The sequence below is a fragment of the Euprymna scolopes genome, chromosome 44 (assembly GCF_053919585.1).
Source record: "Euprymna scolopes isolate OS-2025 chromosome 44, ASM5391958v1, whole genome shotgun sequence".
Lineage (NCBI taxonomy): Eukaryota > Metazoa > Mollusca > Cephalopoda > Sepiida > Sepiolidae > Euprymna > Euprymna scolopes.
Window position 1 is genome coordinate 44,567,647 of NC_136525.1, and position 23,554 is coordinate 44,591,200.

Below are 23,554 nucleotides of genomic sequence, written 5' to 3' on the forward strand. Positions count from 1 at the left end.
TAATAATAATAATAATAATAATAATAATAATAATAAAAAAAAAAAAAAAAAATTAGAGTGATAATTCTTTACCAATATCTTGTATTACAATATTACAATGTTTCTTCCATTCAAACCGATGGAGATCAGACAGAAGAAATTAAATTTTTAATAATAAAAACTATTATGAGTTGGTTTTCTTCATGGACCACCAAAATATCGTGGTAGACCTCCATTCTGTTATGTTTTGCCTGTGGACCCCCAGAAATATTCCGTGGACTCCAGTTGAGAACCCCTGATCTAGCCTCTCATAACTTGGCTATTATATAGTATCATTTTTTTTTTTTACTTTCTAGCCTCATTTTTATGCTAAAAATGCTTTTTATACTGTAATTTTATCAAGCTCACAGCCCTCTTTAATTTTTAGTAAACTTTCTATTTTGTATTTATTTTCTACTAGCGAGGGGTACCCGGCATTGCCCGGGTGTTTGGAGGTGTGGGGGGTTAAAAAAAAAAAAAGTAAGTATGAGGATCGAACCCGAACCCTTGAGGCAAAGTTTTAAATTAAAGTGTGAAAAAAAGAAAAAACGTGCAACGTTAACCATTGCCCCACCGCGACATGCTTACGGAAACACGTTTGAATTTATTTAATTACTTGGATTTAGCAGGTGCTCGTTTTAATGAGTTAATGAGGTCAAGTTTTACTGCAGGATTTCATTTACTGCTGAACGCTTTTTTTTTTCCCCCAAGATGTTATAGGAAAAAGACTAACCCACATGCGGCGAGCGACAAATATTGAATATTTATCTTCCCGAAATCGAGCAAATTAAATAGACAGGCGAGCTTCGTTGTTAACTGTGAGATATTATGATTTATATGTGATATAAAAAGTTTTTAAAAAAAGTTGTGAAGCGAGCGACCGCTTCTCTGAAAGAAGCCTTTTGTAGACACACAGGATAAGCGAACACACATACATACATTTTCGCTTTGATATATATAGATTTATGTGTATCTTGGACAATATTTTTATTCTGTTTTTACTTTTATATTTGTCCCTGACCAATAAACGTGTGTCTAAAATATACCATGTCTAAGAGTCTTGATTTTTCCTCATTTGTGATTTACACATTTTTACTTTGTAGCTCAAAATATTTCTAACCTGTAATTTTATTTAGCTAACAGTCCTCTTAGTTTTATTTTTTTAGTAAATTCCTCTTGTCTGCTTTGTCTTCATTTTGTATTTACGTGTTTCTCAAACAAATTCCTCTTCAGTTTGACCTTTGTTAATGATTAGGGCCAGGACAACAGCATATTCTTTTCCTTGTTTTGATTCTCAGGTATATATCAATCGATATCTTATTCTTTTCATTGTTTTTTTTTTTTTATTCAATTTTCACCCCAAACAAGGCACAGTGCCACTTTAAAGCAGGGGGCTACTATCAGGGACTTAATTAGCGGGGTCATTATGAAGGGAGATGAGTAGAAAGATGTTTGTTAACATTACACTTGAACTTCTGCATATCATTGCAGTTGGGAAAGCAGAATCCCGGAAGGGAGTTCCAAAGACCCGCAGTTCTTTGACTCTCGAGTGTATATCTGTTGATATCTTATGTGTTTTTATGTAGAGTAATGTGGTTTTCAGTTGATTAATTGTGTCTATGTCAGATATATACACGCGAGTCAAAACAATGAAAAGAATATGCTGTTGTCATAGCCCTAGTTATGACTAGAGTTATGACAACAGCATATTCTTTTCATTGTTTTGACTCTCAGATATATATCCATTGATACCTTATATGCTTTTTTATATAGAGTAATGTGGTTTTCGGTTGATTGTATCTGTGTTAGATATATACTGTATTTATTTGCTTCCCCACCAAAGGAAATTAGGCACAAGGCCGTTTTTAATGTGGGGTAAAAACCAGCTCCCCTAAAAATAGGCAAAAAAGGGGGCACTCTGGTTACCAAAAATAATAATTGTCCCAGTATAGAGGGTTTCCCCTCCATTGACTGGTACAAATTATCTTAAGTGCAGCATCTGCAGAACAGATACTACACTTTGATCCCGGACTCGAGAGTCAAAACAATGATACGAATATGCTGTTGTCATAGCTCTAGTGATGACCAATAAACTTGTGTGTAAAACATACCATGCCTCAGAGCTTTGATTGCCGATAAAAGTTTACTCAGTATACTGTCCTTGAGATGTGTGTATTGCAACTCTTGGACAGTTAGCATAATCTATAAAATAATTCTTCAATACTGTTTTAAAATGAAATTTTTTTCTTCTTTTTCTCAAAACCTGATTTTTTTTTTTATTTTATTTTAATTTATTCAGACAAGAAAGTTTTACCAAGGATTACCAAAGATCACCTGGCACGGAAAAATAAAAAGATGTCGGTAAGAATCTAACGTTTGCATGATATGTTTTCGGAATTTGGAGATGCGGATTAATAATTTGGATTTGTTAAACTTCTATCCTTATTTTGATTGTTATATTCAGAACGTTTAGGCAGATTTTTTTTTTTTTTTTTACAAAAGAGTCACCACTTATCAAGGCCCAGAGGCCACTTGAGGATAAGGGTTAATAAGTGTACAGTGGTCAATGGGACAATGACGTAGTAATTGTTAGTAGTGGAAATTTGGAAAATTGGATTACTTAAGGGTCATCAAGAATTTGTTTACGTTGGACTTGAAGACGACCACATTATAGTCAGCCGGAAAGCAGGCAAATGGAAGAGTTCCACAAGTGTGCGGTTCTAAGAAAAAAGCTTTGTTCATGGAATCTACATTTAGGTTTAGGCACGGATAAATAGTGGGGGAAATTATTAATAGTGTTTTCAGCTAGACGAGCGTTTCTCGTGAATGTTCGTCGAGGAGGGCCCATAGATTGGAACTCAGATGAGCACTTGCCATGAAAATAACGATAAAGCAGAGACAGATTCGCAACGTCTCTTCTGTGAGAAAAAGGTTGCAGAGAAGAGAAAAGGGCATCCCCCATTAGGCTACGAAGTCTATTGCCAATTTGATGTAGGAGGCTTACTATCAGGGACATAAGTTGCAGGGATACTATGTAAGGAGTTCAGCAGCAAGACGTATGTTCACATTACACTTGGAACTTCTGCGTGTCAGTACAGTTGGGAAAACAAAAGCAGGGAGTACCAAAGTCTAGCAGTTCTGGGAAAGAAACTATTGGAGTAGAAGGCTTTCTTACATCTAGGGATCTCTGTGTAGGGATGGGATTTTGCTGCTTCCTGGAAGTATTTACATTGAGGGGGTAAAGAGCATTCACCACTAAAATACTTGTACAACAGGTAGAGGGACGCAACATTTCGTCAATAAGAAAGAGGTTGAAGGACCTACCTGTAACCTCTAACCTTCAGTAGCATCATATATATATATATATATATATATATATATATAGGTGCGTATGTATATATAGGTATGTGAAAATGTATAACTTTTGCATATATTTTCTATTCTTTATACATACAAAACTTTTTTAAATCAGGAGCTCAACATTTTTTAAGCATAACAACAGAGCATATATAAATAGATTTTTATGGGGTAATATAGCTGCATTTTTAGAAGCTATTCTTCATAAGACAAGATAGGGGCCCACAGTAGATAGTGATTAAAAAAAAAAAAAAAACACTCCCACAACTATTATTTTGACTCGCGATTTAACACCTAATGCCAGTTATTGCCATCACCTTTATCAAGATTTTTTTTGAGGCCATCGTTTGGATCACCGACTGAGAGTTCAACATAAAAATCCTCTATGTGCACCAAGAAGATTCCCTGGTTCTAAAAAATGCACCTGAAGAAAGTTGAAAGTTACATTGACAGAAATGTTGCAAAACTAACAATCAAATTGAAAATTGTAGTCCGAATTATCCAAATAAACCAAAACTAAATATATACTTTTTAACCAAAACTAATAAGTTGTCTCCCCTTAATCAAAGCCCCAAAATTAAAATTAAACACTATTTAGAAAGAGTTCATAAGAAATGATTTGGTGTGCATATATATATATATATATATATATATATATATATGTATGTATGTATGTGCGTGTTGGTTGGTTGTTTTTGTTTTACGGCATATCAACCTTTTTCAGGTTATTTAATGCCGAATCTAGTTATTTTGAGGAACAATTTTTAATGGAGTATATTTGTTTTTTTAAGTCGGATTCTATTTAACTCATAGTTAGGACCCTAACAGGTACTACCGCTCCAGGTCAGAGTGGACCTGGGAGCAATGGCAATTAAAGGGTGGCTCCACACTCCCCAAGGCCCGCAAGGTGAGGCCTCACCATTGGATATAGTTTTAGGTCATATCCAGGACCGTGTGTGCGCGTGCATGCATGCATATATATATATATATATATATATATATATATGTGTGTGTGTGTGTGTGTGTGTGTGTGCATAGAATTGTAGAAGGCGGTACAATGCAGAAGTAACGGAAAGACACAAGCTGAAGCAGGTGAGAAATTTATTAATCCAACTTATAAATACATGTGTACATATTCATATTCGCAGTATATTTATATTTGCACAGTAGTCACCTGGGAAAGTCGGTCTGGTGGTATGTCCGTGTAATATAATATTTCGAGAAAGATCTCTTCGGCAGATATTTACTTGACTTTGATTACTTATATTACACGGACATACCACCAGATCGACTTTCCCAGGTGACCACTGTGCAAATATAAATATACTGCGTATATGAAATATGAATATGTACACATGTATTTATAAGTTGGATTAATAAATTTCTCACCTGCTTCAGCTTGTGTCTTTCCGTTACTTCTGCATTGTACCGCCTTCTACAATTCTATTTAACTACATACTATACAATGCTTCAAGCAAACTACACCCACCTCTTATATATATTAGTGTTGGGATGATTAATTGGAATCAGGAATTGGAAAACTTTGTACCGATTTTCCGATGCCAAAACGATTCTTTTAATTGCCTTTTTTATTTGATTTTCTTTAAAGCAAAATCTTCCATTGCTGGTAATAATGGTAAAATAATAAATATTTACTGATTTTTAACCAGCGACTTGTTAGTAGAAAGTCATGTTACAAATGGCTTATCAATATAAAATCACATTACAAATGGCTTATTAGTACAACATTATGTTCGAAAAGTCTTATCAGTGCAATATCACCAGCGCCATGTCAAGTTACAAACAGCTTATCAGTATCACGTCACTAGTGCCATATCATGTCTATTAGTACCATATCACGTTACAAACAGCTCATCAGTTACAGTTTCAAAAATAAATGCAATAAAAAATACTTACATCCTCCTTATCAAGTTTATCAACCTTTGACCCCTCATTGAGACTGTGTGTCCGATTTAAACTTTTACTTTTGGACTTTGGGGACTGACTGGGAGCCGACGGCCTCCTTTTGATCATGGCCTTAATATCATCACGGAACGAGGGCTTTTTCTTGATCTTGGAACCACTGGATTTCTCTGAAGAAGAAAAAAAAAAACAAACAATAAATCATGATATAATTTTGAATGTAATACTTATATACAAAGTTAAATACGAGTTGTAGTTTTTTTTTTTTTTTTTTTTTTTTTTTTCATGAACTCTTTATGGAGTTTTGAAGATATAAACGTCATCACATTGTGAGAGACTTCTTGGCCCTTGGGCAAAGATCAAAATGTAGTATCTTTTCTGGTACTACACTTTAATTTTTTGTTCTCGGTTAGCTGAGGAGAAATCCTTCACGAATGAGACAATTATTTTTGTTCCTTCCCCCACATTAAAAACCGACTTTGGTATCTAAATCTGCCCTCGTGAGGAGGCAAAGTAACTAGGAACAGCATCACATTGATGGCTATGTAACAAATAAATTATTACACTGTTGAGAAAATGTGATTTGATCGCCGGGCAACGCCAGTTAGAAAATAATTATTCAGAATAAGAATAAGGCTACCTATCTCTCTGTTTAATATCTATTTTTCTCAAGATGACAGAATGACAAACTTGAATCGTGGGAAACGATAGTTCAGCGAGCACTCCAGGTGCAGAAGGGTTAAACGGTCAATGTTGTGGCATATGCCAAACTAAATGACCGCACCGAAGCTAGGTAGATGCGGAACCAGATCTGATGTATCAGAGGTTCCGGTTTTAAGAAATTTAGTTAATTTTAGTTTAGTTGATTGCTAGGCACGAAAGAGTCAAGATGTGAGAATCAAGGTCTCCTCAAAAAGGGGGCGACGGTTTGTCCGCATGCCAAGATCGCTGGTCCACTCTAGTCTGCTAAGATAATACCTGTGGAGTGGAGTATAATATATATAAAACAATCATCGTCTTGTGTTCGTTTGGCATGCGTTTGTCTTTGGTTGGCAGAATTAACTCCCAAGATAACTGATGAAGAGTGCTCCACGGCTAAGCAGATCCAGGTATGTCTTCACGTCATGTGTTATATGTAATTCACATATCCACACACTAAGAGACATTAACTAGACGGTCACGGATTGATGAATACAGCCCGACAAATACATAACGATACAGACATTACTCTTAACAAATAGATAAGGGAACATTATATAACAACAGTAAAAGACCCCCTTATAAAAAACACAGAAAATTTCATTACAAAACTAAGTATTTAAAAAAAAAAAAAAAACATTTATTCATTGCGCTCAAATGGTACCAATCTATGAAGCTTTTCCACCAAACCAATTCTGATTAAAATAAACATTGTTTAAATACTGCCATAGATGTGCCATATAATCACACGAGTTTTGTTGGATCATCAAAGTTAATATTTACGGTGTGTGACTAAGAAGGCAACCGCTGTCATTCATACAACATATCAAACATTTTATTTGCGGGGGGGGGGGATTTAATGCCAAATCCAGTCATTTTGGAAAAAGTTTTTATATCTTCAAATATTTATTTATGCTTGGTTTGATTGTTTTGTAAAGGAAAAAAAAAAAAAAAAAAAAAAAAAATTATTTTTCTGACTTTGCAAAGAGAAAGAAAAAAAAAAACCCAATGGTGCATTTTCGGTTACAAAGCCAATATAGTTTAGGAGATACACCACAATATTATGCATAGAAGTGAAACCTGGCAAGGAGAGGGTTGAGGACATGTGTTGCATGGAGAGAAATGGTATGCAAGTTATATGATGGATATGTAATGCGAAGGCTTAAATTTGATAACCTCAAAGTCAGATTAAATTCCAACCGTATAGGTAGACATGTCATGGCCATGTTGAAAGAATGGAGGCGAAGGGTTAGGGCTAATAAATGTAGAACAGTTGATGCAACAGGGTTAGTTTACAGGGGAAAACCAAGGAAAACATGAAAGATATGTAAATGATAAGAACCGACTTAAAAGACACATACAACTTGGCTAGACATAGGTTAGTCAATTTCTTATATCCAGTCAACGCATGCCAGAAGGGCCATCCCCGAGAGTCCAATATTCAAACTCCTTCAGCCTAACATTTACAGAAAACATGAATTAGAACAAATACGTAAAAGATACTGCCAAATCTGCTGCTGAAAAAGTGGGCTCTCTCTACTGGGCTAGAAAACTTCTTACATCTCCCAGTATCTTCTAACTTCACAAAGTCATTATTTACGCATGCAAGCATTATCGTTATATTTAAGCAGGTGCATCTTGGACAGAATAGTGAAAACAAAAAGAAGAACTTTTAAATTAATAGATCCTACAATCTACCGAACTCTGTCCCATCACTGCAGTTTTGCAATCTTTTTTTTTTTTTAATAGAAATCCCTGCAGACAAGCATGAAGCTGCTTGATTTAAGGAGCTAGACTAAAAAAAAAAAAAAAATACAAATACTTCAAAGTCAAAAACTAGCCAACAATAAATGTTAGATGGAAAGATTCTGACCAAGAAAACTTAAATTCTTTCCCCTTTGTCAGAAACATCGCCGCCTTAAATAATCATATTCTACTCAATTTCCACCACCAATAATCACAAATTTGTCGTCTCAGTGACTACTTTACTCATTAACCCTTATCTTCGAGTGGCTTTTGGGCCTTAATAAGCGGTAACTCCTTTGTAAAAAAAAAAAAAATAATAATAATAATAAAATAAAATAAAAAATATACAATCACTTTTTTATAAATCCCTGGGCAATTTTCTTTTTGAAAATTGAAACAGAAAATAACCATCCTCATAATAGTCGTCTTATCGAGTAATCATGGCTATTGTACTTTATTCTGTGACGTCAACAGATAACGCGACTTCAGCGGAACAGCCTGCTATTTACGTAGGCCGCGGTGGAGGGCGTGTAAATGCGATTATTATATTATAATTTATTAAATCGGTGGCAAAGAGAGGAGCCCCCCCCCACACCTCCCAACCCATCCCAGAATAGGGGTATTGTTGAAAACAGAGGGATAAGGGAGACTTAAATTTTAGCAAAGAGAACGCCCCCCCTCCCCACCACGATCAAATAAGCATTATAATTAATGAGGAGGAAAGGGAGTAGCTCGTCTGAATAGGGGAAATTTTAATTAAAACACCAGACACTGAAGAGGGAGGGGGGGTGAAGGAAATCAAACACAAACAAAAACAATTTAAATATGGGGAGGAAGAAGAGGAGTCGGAGGAGGGCAATGATGATAATGATCGTTAGCATCAGTTATAGTCAGCTACCGTACTTCCAAATTTCCGGCGTAGCGGCAGCGCTGACAAGGCGAATCAGTTCCTTGGAGTTTTTTTTTTTTTTTTTTTTTTTACTCTCACGCTTATAAATTATTTGTTATTTTGATTTCAATAATTTTATTTTCATACTTTCATAAACATATTTATTATATAAATTCAAATAAAAAACTTTAGGTTTGCATTACTGTACACAGATTCGAAAACGTTGTCAAAAAACAAATATATAACAAATAAAAGTTATCAAGGGCAAGATAAGTTACTTTTCCTACCTAATTGGATATGTTTTAGTGTTTTTATTTAATGGAACATGTTTATTCAGCTCGAAAAACATACAGTGTTTACCGATGTATTGGAAAGTTAAAAATGGTGACCGACCGACACTCTCTTTGACACGGTCAGTTTGGGAAAAGGAGTTAAAAATGAAAAAAAAAAAACTAGACAAAATACTGTTAAAAACCCACGGAATATATGTCAGCCTATGTTACAGTAACATATATTGAGCGAGTTTCTAAAATGAGAGATGTTTGTTTAGAAAAACTTTAGTTTGTTACGTTTTGCGAATGGCAGAATCACTCGGTTTTGGGCTAATTTAATTTAGGTTTTGTACAAACAAGGTGTTTTTTTTAAATTTTTTTTTATTTAATTCAATATCTTAGGACTTTACTTTACTAATTATCTTTGAAATAGACCCAGAAAACTAATATTTATCTTTTGAAGGATTTTTACAATGAATTTATTTAACTTCAAAATTTAGCTGAATTGGTTAGCTCGCCGTGAAAACATTTTTCATAACTTTTTTTTTTTTTTTTCATGTGTAGAAATATTTTTTTTTTTTTCCTTTTTGAAATTAACTTTAGTCTCTAATCTTTCGGTACTTCTACAGTTTAGTCAAGACATTAAAAAATGAAAATATCGAACAAAAGTTTAAATTATATGTATCCGTTATAGAACGAAGTTCTCCGAAAAAAAATTTCACTTAATTTCATCAAGTAGTTTTTTTTTTTTTTTTTTTTTTTTTTTTACAACGGAAAAACACGTTTTTATGAGAGCGCGTTGAAGGCAGCCATCTTGGATTAAAAAAAAAAAATTTGTTTGAATTTTAGAAATGTTAAAGGGAGATAATTCCAGTTAAAGCGCTGACACCCCTTCCCATCTTTAATACTGGCTTTTCTTCCTAAAAATCGAACATATTGCTCGGTATCATAATTTTTTTTTTTTTTTTTTTTTCGCTGTAAAATAAAATCTACTTGATGAAATTAAGTGACATTTTTTTTCGGAGAACTTCGTTCCATAACGGCGGGATACACACAATCGATTCTTTTGTCGATATTTTCATTTTTTTAATGTCTTGACTAAACTGTACAAGTACCAATCTTTCAAATACAACCAAAAAGTAGTGGGAAACCTACAAAAAAAAAAAAAAAAAAAAAAAAAAAAATGATAAATCGGCTTTCAAAACTAGGTTCCCCTATTTTTGTTCGGCCATTTTTGCCCATATCTAGTGTTAATGTATAGTGCACCTGCACCATCAGCTAGAAGAGAAACCAAAACATTTAACTCTCCAGCTTTATTTGCTCCCATCTGAGTTAAGGCAATATATCAAAACTTTGCACATTAACGGACTTAAACGTATAAATGTATACTTGCACTTGCATAAACGTTACATGAATTCGACTTTTTTTCTTTTTCTTTTTTACTAAAGACACAATTAAATTTCACATATTTGTTCCAAATCGACTATATATCGAGTTTCAAGTCTGTAGACCAAAACTTAACAGTAGTTGGTAGAGATTTATTCTAAATGCAGTTCCAAATGCTATGAAATTATGCAGAATGTAAAAAATATGCATAAATAGAATTATTCTTAATAGTGAAATGAAACTAATCATCCAATCAGAAAACAGAAGAAAAAAAAATTAACAGTGAATTTATTTAAACAAAAATCGTTTTTAAAAGAATATGCAAGTTATTTTTATTTATTTTTAAATCGCTGGTACATTCATGACTAATAATTATATAAGGATGTATTTACTTCTAAAATAGAAAAGTGGGCTTTTAATATCAATGTCAGTGCGACAACTTTGAATATATAAAAATTGGATGTAAGAAAGCTGACAAATTTTTAAATCTTTTAATTAAATTAAAGGATTTGTTGAGAAATTTAATAAGTTTGAATAACTTTAAATTCGATAATTTAAATGCTTACACTTCAAATTCCGTTAGTCACAAATTGATATTTGGGGGGGGGGAGGGGCTTGTGCATTATGATTGGATATAAAAATATGTTTTAAGTCACAACAGCAACATTTGCGTAACTGCATGTCATGTCGAAATTTGTAAAAAATTCATAAAAATATTAAAGACTTTATCAAGCAGAAAAATAATTACAATAAAAAATAATTGAATAATGCAGTTTTATTGGTTTCTTCTATTGTGACCAATTTCGTCTGACAAACCGACTTATCTCCAATTCAAATTAGAAAATGTTAGATTGATATATTAATAACTTCTTTTTCCCTCCACTAGCGGGAGATGAGGTGCTTTGCCCGGTGGTAAAATATGCTTAAATATGATATTTTAATTTGTCCAGATTTCGTATATATTATCATAGAGTCGTGATTTCAAAAATATTAAAAAAAAAAAAAAAAAAAAAAAAAGAAGAAAAGTATTTGGGTACCATCAGCTAGAATCGAAACTAAAAGCAAAACTGTAGCATTCAAAAGCTGGTGACGTTACCACTGCACCAACGTGACAAGAATATGAACTGATTAAAAATAAACTAAGATGAATGTTCAAAATGTATAACGACTTTTTTGGACCATGCGGCGTTGCGGCGCTGCCGCTGCGCTTCCATTTCTCGTTCCCTTTCAGTGGAGGAGAAATCCTTCACGACTGAGACAATTTTTATTTTTGCACCTTTTCTCCACGTTAAAAAACGATCCTGGTATCTAACTCTGTCCCGTGGGGAGGCATTGCAAATAGAAACAATAATAATACAGCATTACTAAATTAGTAACCGGCGGTTTTCCGAAAATAATTCTTCCCATGTGCTTGCTCCTACTCTAATCCGTTAAATAATAATATTTTAAAAAATAAATGTCAAGTACATGCGAGAAACACAGTAAATATTTTGGTGTCAATTTCGGCCATCGGTGTGTCTGCTCACTGCTGCTGGTCTAATGGAGGGGTTTGAGATTTTAGCAGAATTTTTGCATTGCGAAAGAGTAGCTCTTCTAGAGAGTTGTAGCCAGTGTCGCACAAAAACATTTCCCTTTTATCGGCCGCCGAATTTCGGTTTGTAATGAAGTATAATTAAAAACTAAATAATGTTTACTTTTTACAATTCATACGATCTCTGGATTGTAAAACAAACCAGAAACATATCTTTATGATGAACGTACTCGTCACGGAACGATGTCATATTCCAAAAATTACATAAATTGATCTAATGTGTTTTTGTTTTTTATCAAAATTTACAAGAAAGCGAGAATGAGGTTGGGAGATGCCATACCGATTTAATTTTTGACAAAATTCAAGTGTGACAAACTTTTTATATCTCGATAACTAATTATTTCTGCAAAATTTCAATGCGATTTTCGTATTTAGCATAGTCGAAAACCTATAAAAGGTGTCATTTAAAAGAAAATTGTGGAGGTGGACCTAATCAAAAAAAAAAAAAAAAAAAAAAATACCGAGATTTTATTCGTATTCCAAATAATTTTAAAAATTAACCGCCAAAGATCATAAAATTTGATTTCATTTATATTAAAAAAAAACAAACTACTTGATCAATTTACATGGTTTTTGGAATATGATATCTTTGTTCCATAGTAAGTACATCCTAAATCATAAAGCGTTTTCTGCGTGTGTGTGTGTGTATATATATATATATATATATATTGTATATGTGTGTGTGTATATATACATGTGTGTGTGTATATATATATATGTGTGTATGTATGTATATATGTGTGTGTGTGTATATATATATATGTGTATGTGTGTATGTATGTATGTATGTATATATATATATATATATATATATATATATATATATATATATATATATATATATATAATTTTAATCACGTATCCCCAATTTAGTTAATATAGAAATGACACTGTCATGGCGATGCACGTTTAAAGACAAAAAGAAACTCTTCAAAACTGTTTTTATTGTATCAAATTACGAAGACCTTGAAGGTTGGAAAACATTTAGTGCAATTTAACAACTTAACAAGTGACTTACAGCAGAAATAAGCGCGTCATCGTCAAAAGACTTGACAATATGACGGATAAAAAAAAAAAAAAAACAATTTCCTTCCGGAAGAAACTTTTGCGGCCACTTCGAGAAGATACACGAATGAGCAATGCACACCATTAAAATATGAGTTTCATATTTCAAAATGGTGCTAGTGTACGAAAGGGAAGCAGGTAAATGTGTAGTTTAGCGGCGTAAATTATTTGATAGACAAAAAATATTTATTTTTATATAAAACATTATTAGACCCTAAGGCTGAAATAAAACCCGAAAAATTTTCAATTTTCAACATTTTTTTATTAGATAATATGTACGACAATCAAGGCCGCCATATTGTTTTTTTTTTTTAATTTGGCCTTTTAAGGTTTCATAGAATGTCCTTTTTAAGGCCAAAATTGGCCTTTTTACACTCTTTCATTACAAAAATGTCGGCAAAGTTTCAAGAGCGTAAAAAAGACCAAATTTAGCCTTCAAAAGGCCAATCTGGCAAACCTTAGAAAGGCTAAATTTATAAAGCAATATGGCGGCCTCGCTTGTCGTACATTTATTATAATACAAATGAAAAAATATATAAAAATGATTATTTTTTTTCTTCTGATTTTATTTCAGCCTTTGGGTCTAATGTGTTTTATATAAAAGATAAAGTTTTTATAACTTTTTAGTTGTCAAATAATTTACACCGCTAAACTACACATTTGCCGGGAGGTGCTTATACAATTTAGCAAAAATATTAAAAAACGAAGATAAAGAAAAATCTCTATTATGTACGTGCCCGTTATGGAATGAAGTTCTCATAAAAGAATCTGATCAAGTATTTTTTTTCTTTTTTTTTTTTTTTTTTTTCAGAAGAAAATCAAATTTTTTCAGATCCTTCGCGACGAATACATATTGGCAATTTTAGCTACGAGTAAGGGTTGCCAAGGGGCGATAACTCCATCTAATTCTTGAAGTTTGTCAAAACACGTGACGTTCTAATAATTTTATTATTAAATTTTGAAACGATTTTTTGAAAGAAAAAAAAAATACCTAAAATGATTCAAAATTCGTCAAATTTTGGCAAACTTCAAATTTTTTAGAAATCGCCTGGAATATTGAACAAACTAGGTACGGACAATAATGGCGGGAAAATGATAGGACATAGTTTTGGAAGCCGGTTTATCATATTTTTGTTGGTTTCTGATTACCTTTTTTTTATTGTATTTGAAAGATTAAAGCCTAAAGTTAATTTTCAAAAGAGAAAAAAATATTTGTACACGTGAAAAAAAAAAAAAAAATTATAATGAAAAATGTTTTCACGGCGACATTCGGACGCTGACAAATTCAGCTAAATCCTGAAGTTAAATTAACAATGCTTAATTCAATGATAACGTCGGTAGTTCGAGAAATTAATTTTTCTTCGAGTTATATCGATTTCGCTAATACGGAATTTAAGGGCTTTTTTTTCGTAATGTTTCCGAAAAAATTATTTTTTCTTTAAAAAAAAATAAATAAATAAAATCTGGAAGACTGGGCCAACCAACAGTGCACCAAGTATTTTCTGGATGATTTCACCTAGGAGTAATAAATAAGGAAGGTTCTATTCTATTCTATGGACTGTCTTTAAAAAAAAAGGAAAAAAAAAGATCGCTTCACGATGATCAGGAAAGGATTATAATAGCTGCCTACGACCAAGGCTTAGCAATGAAGACAAATGCAGATTCTGCCACACACAAGTAGAGAATGTGTCACACAACATTCAACTATTGATTCTGTTGTCAATGCAGAGTTGGAAATAAGTCATACATTTGAGTATTAAAAAATGTTGGCAATATTAGCTACGAGTTAAGGGTTTTAATTTTGACCCCTTAAAAACTATTTTAACCGGCTAAATGGTTACATTGGCCATCCTGGTCCTAACTCTCTTCCTAATCTACATCAATGATCTTCCAAATCACATCCTTAGATCATTCGTAGACATTTATGCTGACGACTCTACCATCTATGGCAGTACATCAAAGATTGTTAACAACCAAGTTTTCTCCGATTCTCTCTCCTCTGATCTTGAGCATGTGGTACAATGGGGAAAGAAGTGGCTGGTTACTTTTAATGCATCTAAAACAAACCTGCTGTCTTTACATCATCAACATTCGGATCCCCATCTGGCATCACTTGAAATTAATGGCTCTCATCTTGAGGAGGTTCCATATTTTGACAAGCTCCTGGGCTTGATCGTTACTCCTGATATGAAATGGAACACGTACATCAAATCTGTTGCCAAAGATGCTGGGAAAATGGTGGGATCCTTCTATCGATTCAGTAGATATCTCACTGCTGATGCAATTCTCTACCTATGTAAAAGCCAGGTACGTCCAAGGATGGAGTACTGTTGTCACATTTGGGCAGGAGCTGCTAGAAATACCTTATTTTGCCTTGACAGATTTCAAAACAGACTTCGTAGCCTAGTGGGGGAATCCCTTTTCTCTTCCCTGCAACCTCTTTCTCACAGAGGAGACGTTGCGAGCCTGTCTGTCTTATTGTTATTTTCATGGCAAGTGCTCGTCTGAGCTCCAATCTATGGTCTCCCCCCTCTCACCAAAGTTTCACGAGAAACACTTGTCTAGCTGAAAACACTATCAATAATTCTTTATCTAATTGTAGATTCCATGGACAAAGCTTCTTTCTTAGAAGTGCACACCTGTGGAACTCACTTTTGCTTGCTTTCCAGCTGACTACAATTTGGTCGTCTTCAAGTCCAATGTAAACAAGTTTTTGATGAGCCGTCCCCCCCCCCTTAAGTAATCCAATTTACCAAATTTCCACTACTAACAATTATTATGGTTGGTTGGTTGGTTGTTTTTGTTTTATGGCATATCAACCCTTTTCAGGTTATTTAATGCTGAATCCAGTGATTTTGAAGAAAAATTTTTTTAATAGAATATATTTGTTGTTTTCAAGTCGGATTCTATTTAACCCATAGTTGGGACCCTAACAGGTACTACCACTCCGTGTCAGAGTGGACCAGGGAGCAATGGCAATTAAAGGGTAGCTCCACACTCCCCAAAGCCCACAAACTGGGGCCTCGTCACTAGTTATAGTTTAAGGTCATATCCAGGACCAACAATTATGACATTGTCCCATTGACCACTGGAGGCTTATTTAACCTTTATCCTTGAGTGGCCTCCGGGCCTTGATAAGTGGTAACTCGTTTGTAAAAAAAAAAAAAAAAAAAAAAAATCCACTAACTATATAATTCTTACAGCTACGTATCTTGAAAACGGAGCTATTTCACCATATTATAAAGGCCAAGAGGCCACTCGAGGATAAGGGTTAAAGAGTGTGCAGTAGAAATTAGACAATATAGTAATCATTAGTAATGAAAATTCGGTAAATTTGATAACTTATATGGAACGGCTCATCAAGAACTTATTTACGTTAGAGTTGAAGACAAACATATTGTAGTCAGCCAGAAAGCAGGAAAACAGAAGACAATTCCACAGGCGTGCAGTTCTAAGAAAGAAGCTTTGTTCATGGAATCTACGTTTAGGTTTAGGCACAGATAAAGAGTGGGGGGGGGGAATTATTGATAGTGTTTTCAGCTAGACGAGTGTTTCTTGTTACAGGTCAAAAATGAGAAAGAAGCAACCTTAGTAGAAGTCCCTGATAATGCTCGTTTAAACAGAGTGAAGAGAGAAAAAGATAACGAAATCACAAGGTCTTCTGTACAACACAAAAAAAAAACTGAATCTTAGGAAGACCTCCATCATTCCAGTAATCATAGGAGCAATCGGACTCGTACAAAAGAATTTTAAAATTTTAAAAACTACCTGGTGAATATACCCAGCAAACCAAATGCAAGAGAGTGGCTGACAGAACGATAACATTTTACACTCGTGGATTAAATAAAGGATTCCTTTTAAATTCTGTATAGATTCTCGAGTTTGATCAGATATACCTCAAGTAGGTTGGAGGTTACATCGGCCGAAACGTTGTGATAACAACACTCAAGATGAGAACAGTCGTCTGAATAATCGAAATTTGAAAAAGTAATTTCAACCAAGTGGCTACATTTCGTTAAAAAATATTTTGTGGGTTGCATTCTATTTTAGTCACCTCTACATTACGATTATGCCCAGGTCCACTCTGGACCAACTGTAATCAGTTTAGTGAATGACATGAAATCACATCCAGTAGTTCGGCCTTAATTTGGGAACTTTCAGAGAATCACCACTTACTTGGCACTACTCTTTGTCCGCTTACTAATGGTTCCCCAAGGTTGCTGAGTCAGAGTTGAAAGTTTTGTAAGGAGACAGACTCTTATCAATGCTAGGAACCGTTAAATTTAAGGCAACTAAAAAGTGAAACTTAGGTTTACTTTTTAGTTGCCTCGTAACTCTCACTTCCCTTATTGTCCTTTAGTCCTCACATTCCAGGAACGATGTTCCTGACAAAGGGGAAAGAATTGCTGTTTTCTGAGTAAGAATCTACCACTATTGTAACAGAGCATCGACGAACGAAAAAAGTAGCAGCAGCAGCCGCATTTAAAGCACGTATTCAAATTGGCAAGTGTGCACACACTGAGGTCATGGAAAGAAGGAGAAGAAAGGAAAATAAAAAAATACACCACGTGGTCAAGGAGTGCTGGGAAGATGGACATGTGAAAATGAGGGCGAGGAAGTGCTGGCTAGGGCCAGCATGACGTGGTGGGGAAAGAGAATTTTAAAAAGCAAATGTTGCAAGACATGTGTCGGCAAAGACTTTTGACAGATAATGAAATGCGTTACTGTTGGAAGAACTACGAATAAATGCATTTCATTTGCATTTGAAAAACATGCCGAGTCGGATTTTTATTTCTTTCCTTTTTCATTTGTTCCTTTGCGACAAAGTCTCAGACAACGTGTGGGTCCGAGTAGTTGTTGGTTGGTTGGTTGTTTTTATTTTACAGCATATCAACCCTTTTCAGGTTATTTAATGCTGAATCCAGTGATTTTGAAGAAAAATTTTTTAATAGAATATATTTGTTTTGTATTTTTTTCCAAGTCGGTTTCTATTTTAACCCATAGTTGGGACCCTAACAGGTACTAGCATTCCAGGTCAGAGTGGACCTGGGAGCAATGCCAATTAATGGGTGGCTCCACACTCCCCAAAGCCCGCAAGCTGGGGTCTCACCATCGGATATAGTTTAAGGTCATATCCAGGACCGCCCGAGTGATTGATATGTAACGACACGGTTAAAGTGTAACAACTACGTTACACTTTTCGATGCCTCCGTTCAGTCTTGAAAGACAAAGGATACTCCCTGTAGGGGAAGCTGTGCGTGTAATTGTGTGGCAAAGGTTGCGTAATCTCCAACCACACCTCTCTTGAATTGGCACTGCTAGAGTCCAGTGGCAAGAAGTCCAAAATGACTGAAAACAATGCCGAGATAAGCGGAGAGCACATACAGCACCTGGAAGTCCCAAATGGTCACCCATCTAGTACTGACCAGGCTCATCATTGCTTAACTTCAGTGATCTGACGGAAACCGGTATGTCAATGTTACGCTACACTTTAACAGGTAAAAATAGAAAGTGGTCGTTGGGTTTACTTTTGTTAGCCACGAAACTCATTTCCCCTATTTTGTCGCTTTGTCCTCACATTCCATGAGCAATGTTTCTGACAGACCAGAAATAACTGCTGGTTTAGGAGTCAGAATCTACCCATCTAATACTAATCGTTTTTGACCTTGAAGTAATTTTTTTTTTTTTTTAGCTCCTTACATCAAGTGACTTCATGCTTTGTCTGGAGTGATTTCCATAAAAATATGTGAAGCATACATGGTCCCCCGTGAGTGCACAGTGAATGAGGCATAAAAAAATGACTAAGTTCAGCATTTGCCCTCCCCATTTAGCCCCAAAAGTCCCAGAGGACGTCAAATCCTGGTGAAAATGAACAAATGGTGCAGTTTTAGGCCTTAACATACGTAAATTGGAGTTCTGACCCATGCAAAACAAAAAAAAAAAACATCATTGGCCCCCTCACCCCATTTAGCCCCAAAAGTCACCAAGGCCTTAAGATATTTAATTTGGAATTCAGCACTATTCAAAACTGCTCAATAGGCATACAGAAAATTTGGGACAATAACTCCAAAAATGGAGTGTTTTTATTAGCCCTAAAAGAGCCCCTGGGGCACACCCAGGAGTTATCGCAAAGTATAGACAAACAAAATTATATAGAAATCAGTTAGTTACAACTTTTCACAAAGTTTTATAAAACTCCAAAGCTTCAATTTTTATTTGGACTACTAGGAGTTGGTCAGGGTTTACACGTTCCACAACCATTGATGGGTTAAATAGATTATCATGGATAATGTTTTAAAGACATCACGGATTTCTACCAAAATAACATCTTCTATGTATGTATGCAAACCGTGGTGAAGGCAACCTTTATAGAAGAAGCAAATCTCTGATTTAAAAAACCATAAAGCGGGAGACCAGTTCCGCATTAAGCTGGTCTGCAGTTTAACTTGTTGCTGGCTATCTTGCTCTTGCTTGTTGCTGGATCTCAACATTTTGAACCGAGACAGAGATTTAGCTGTCATACAAAGCTAAGACTCTGTAACCTCATCTGTGTACAGATACTCCCTCAGGCATTTGTCTATTAAAATGGTCCTGTAGCGATGAAAGTCATTTTTGGGCTCATGGATTTTAAGTGTCTGAGAGAGTGGCACTCGTCTGACAAGACGTTGCAATCATCATGTATGTATGTATGCCTAAAACTTTTGACAGAGACGACAGATTTTCACGAGATCAGTATCATTTTGAAACTTGACCCTTCGGACAACAAATATCGATAAAAATTGGAAAAAAACAAATTCCTTTACCCTAAACTGGGCAGTTTTCTACAAGGAGGGGTCGCTTTTTTCGCCAATATTTTCGAAATTTATCTTCTCTTTTCGATTGACTAGCCACTTCCGGTTTGGTGATGGGCACAACGGCAAAGATGTCACATTTTGGGGGGGTTTTTTCATTCTTTTTCTCCTTCGCGGTATGGGTTCGATCCTACCTGCCTACTACCACTTTTTTTAAAATTTTTTTTTTGCTCAAACACACACCTCCAAACACCCGGACAACGCTGAGCACCCAGGCTAGTAATTCCATAAAGGGTTGATATGCCGTAAAGCAAAACAACCACATCAAGGTTGGGAGTATTTATTCCGAAAGCTGTTTTAACATGGGGAAGGTTGAGTTGTTTATTCGTTGTAAGCATACCCGAAAACCTATAAAAGTCGACATTTCCAATATGACCAGTGAGTTGGACTTGTGTAAAAAAAAAAAAAAAAAAAAAAAAATGCCAAAAAAGTATACCAAATTGACTTTTTTCGTTTAAAAATTAAGTACTTGTACAGTTTAATCAAGACATTAAAAAATGAAAATATCGAAAAAAGTTTGTACGTGTCCATTATAGACTGAAGTTTTCCGGAAAAAAAAAACTTAATTTGATCGAGTAGTTTTTTTTTTGTTTTGTTTTTTTTTTACAGCGGAAAACACGTTTTTATGACAGCGCGCTCAAGGTAGCCATGTTTGGATTTTTAGAAAACGCCACGAGGAGATAACTCGGTCTAAAGCGCCAACACTCGCCCTCCCCATGATTAAATGATTGCTTTTCTTCCTCAAAGTTGAAACATGGCTACCTTTTAATCGGTATCATAAATTGTTTTTTCGCTGAAAAAAAAAAAAAAAAAAAAAAAAAATAGAGAGACTTCTCAAGTAGTCTCTCTCTTTTTTTTTTTTTTTCAAATTACGTGAATTTTTTTTTTTTTCGGAGAACTTCAAGTCCAAAATGGATACGTACAATATAACTTTTTTTTTTTTCCTTCGATATTTTCATTTTTTTTTATATCTTGATAAATAAAAAGGTTGATATGCCGTAAGACACAACACCCAGAATAGGGATGACTATTCCAGAAAAAGGATGGGAGTAGTAGTAGTAGTAGTAGCTAAAAAGAGAGAAAAGAAAGAAGAGAGAAAAGAAAAGAAAAAAGGGTTCGTATTTCTTCCTTTTACTTCGTAATATATTTATCTTCACTAGGAATCTTCATATTCCCCCACAAATAATGGCCTTCCTCGCTACACAACAGTTTGCCTCCCTTCTGAAAACCCTATCAACTGTCACCGGAATGGATGTAGCAGAAAGAAGAAAAGGCGCTTCTGCAGACCTACCAGTTGTGGTTGTAGCAGCAGACAGGCTGATAGTAGGAAATCTAAAAGTAGAATGAATAATGTACACACACACACACACATATATATATATATATATATATATATATATATATATATATATATATATATATATATGTGTGTGTGTGTGTGTGTCGAAAAAAGCTTTCAGTATTAGAAAAAAAAATAATAAAATGCAGTTTAAATTCCTGGGAGGGGGGGGGACAAACAAAAACAACTAAACTGAACATATCGCAGCCTTAGCATTCGCATAAACCGACTTTCTGCTAGAAAATCCACTTATACATGAGATTTCAACTACATAACGATGGAAAATAAAACAAAAAACAAAAAACAAAAAACTTAGCTTAAATTATTAAATAGAAAACGGGGGATCATCAGGTGTTTACCATGTAGCTGTTTTGGAGAGTTAAAAATAGGTCAGCTGTTTATATATTTCTTCTCCAAAATCGTGTTGCTCCAACTAACCCAATCGTTCTTCATCTTTTTTTAAAACCATGGTTTTCTTTATTTAATGCAGTGAACACTTATAGCTTATTTTTTTCAGTAATGAAAGGAAAACCAAGGAACATACATCAAGAGTTTAGAGTTTATTTTGAAGGAAAATTGAACCCATCGTAACGCTACATGTATTACGGAGGGTCCACATGGACCTCATTTAAGAACCACTGAAATCTAAGATAGAAAGTTAAAAAAAAAAAAAAAAGGCCAGACAGACGGACAATATATATATATATATATACCCGCGCGCGCACCCTCCACCGTTAAAAAAAAAAAAAAAAATGCTTCGCTAGTGTTAACATTAAAATTCATATTCATAAAAAAAAAAGTCTCGGTTCTTATATAGAATTCAACCTAAGAAATATATATATATATATATACAGAAAAACCAATTGATCATAGTATTTTATTTTTAACTATGAAAATCAAATTTTTATGTGTAAGCAAAACAGGACTGTCTTGCGTCACCATCTTGAAAAAAAAAAAAAAAAAAATTGCGAGATCTGGGCTGGTGCATCTACCACTGGTGCACCAGCCCAGATCTCGCAATTTTTTTAAACAGGGTCCAGAAAAGTGTCTTCAAGCTAATAGGTCCCACACTATCAACAAAGCTCCAATTCCTGTCCCATCGCCGCAATGTTGCACACCTGTGCCTGTTCTAATGGGATGTGCTCTGATGAACTTGCAGTACTTTTGCCTCCTTGGCAAACATCCACTCGACTAATCTGACAAGCAGCAAAATCGCACCCTTCAATGTAGAAATTCCTAAATGCTGGAAGGCCTTCTACTCTAATAGTTTCTTCCTTCTAATTGCTGTGGAATTCTCTCCTTGTTTCCTGCTTCTTTGACTGTACTAACAAATAGAAATTTAAATGTAATTTAAACAGACATCTCATGTTCAACACCCTTTCATATTGTCCCTGTAGATATCATACCAAATAGTAGCCCTTTATGTCCAAGTGCCAATGTGCCTTGTTTGGAGTGAATAAGTTCGTTCATATATATATATATATATATATACATACTCGGGGGGGGGGGTTATTCAAAAGAAATGGACTAATGAATTCAACGAGGTTGTTAGATAGTGCTCAATAAAAAGAGCTGATAATGAACATTTGAATAGTCAAGTCGCTGCCTGATGATATCTGTTGTTTGATTGAAACAAGTGGCTGTTTGTAGCAGCGGGATGTGAGCATGTTTATATAACAATAAACAAATATATATATATATATATATATATATATATATATATACACACACACACACACACACACACAGTCCTGGTCCAAATCATAAGACTACTTAAGAAAGTAAGTGTTTACGCATATTATCAAATTTTTAATCAAACAAATGGTTGAAACCATTGCCAAAAGGGAAAATATGATGGAAAAAAATGAAATCTGCTTCATTCGAAACCTTAACCCTGATCTAATAGTTATTTTTTAAGAAACAAACATTTTCACCTGGTCAAAATGATAAGACCACTGATAATTTATCTAATAAAAGGCAATTATAAATTACTAAAAAGGGTCTCAGTATTTAGTATAGCCTCCATTATTACGAATTACTTCAAAAATTCTCTTCGGCATGCTTGCAACTAAGTTTTTTATCAGTTGCGAAGGAATTTTATCCCATGTACTGAAAACTGAATCAGAAAGTTCCTTTATCGAATCATACTGGGTTCCATCCTTGAACACTTCTTTTGCCATCCATCCCCAAAGATTTTCAATGGGATTGAGGTCCGGAGAACATGCTGGATGATCTAACAATTCTATATTATTTGAAAAAAAAGTATTCTCGTGCTTGTCGAGAAGTGTGTATTGTAGCGTTGTCTTGCTGGAAAATCCAATTTCTTCCACACAGACCTTCAGTCCTGATAGAAGCATTTTCAAGTATTGAAATGTACTTTAATGATGTTTAATTAAGAATTAGTTTATTGCTAATTTC

General features: G+C 34.5%; 2 protein-coding genes across 5 annotated transcripts in view; one reads left to right on the top strand and one right to left on the bottom strand.

Moving 5' to 3' along the window:
* Positions 1–23,554, bottom strand: part of LOC145268827 (rap guanine nucleotide exchange factor 1-like) — a 307,722-nt gene that overhangs the window by 266,740 nt on the left and 17,428 nt on the right. Inside the window, exon 2 of the mRNA XM_080124477.1 lies at positions 5,293–5,468. Coding sequence (XP_079980603.1) covers positions 5,293–5,468 — 176 coding nt within the window. The remainder of the gene's footprint in view (positions 1–5,292; positions 5,469–23,554) is intronic.
* The window catches only part of LOC145268824 (syntaxin-binding protein 1-like), a 381,121-nt gene that overhangs the window by 21,480 nt on the left and 336,087 nt on the right, over positions 1–23,554 (top strand). For 2 of the 4 annotated variants that reach the window (XM_080124472.1, XM_080124467.1), the window contains exon 2: positions 2,318–2,379. The exons of the other annotated variants lie outside the window; for them this stretch is intronic. In XM_080124472.1, coding sequence (XP_079980598.1) covers positions 2,374–2,379 — 6 coding nt within the window. In that variant the 5' untranslated portion in view covers positions 2,318–2,373. The remainder of the gene's footprint in view (positions 1–2,317; positions 2,380–23,554) is intronic. 4 annotated transcript variants of the gene reach the window in all.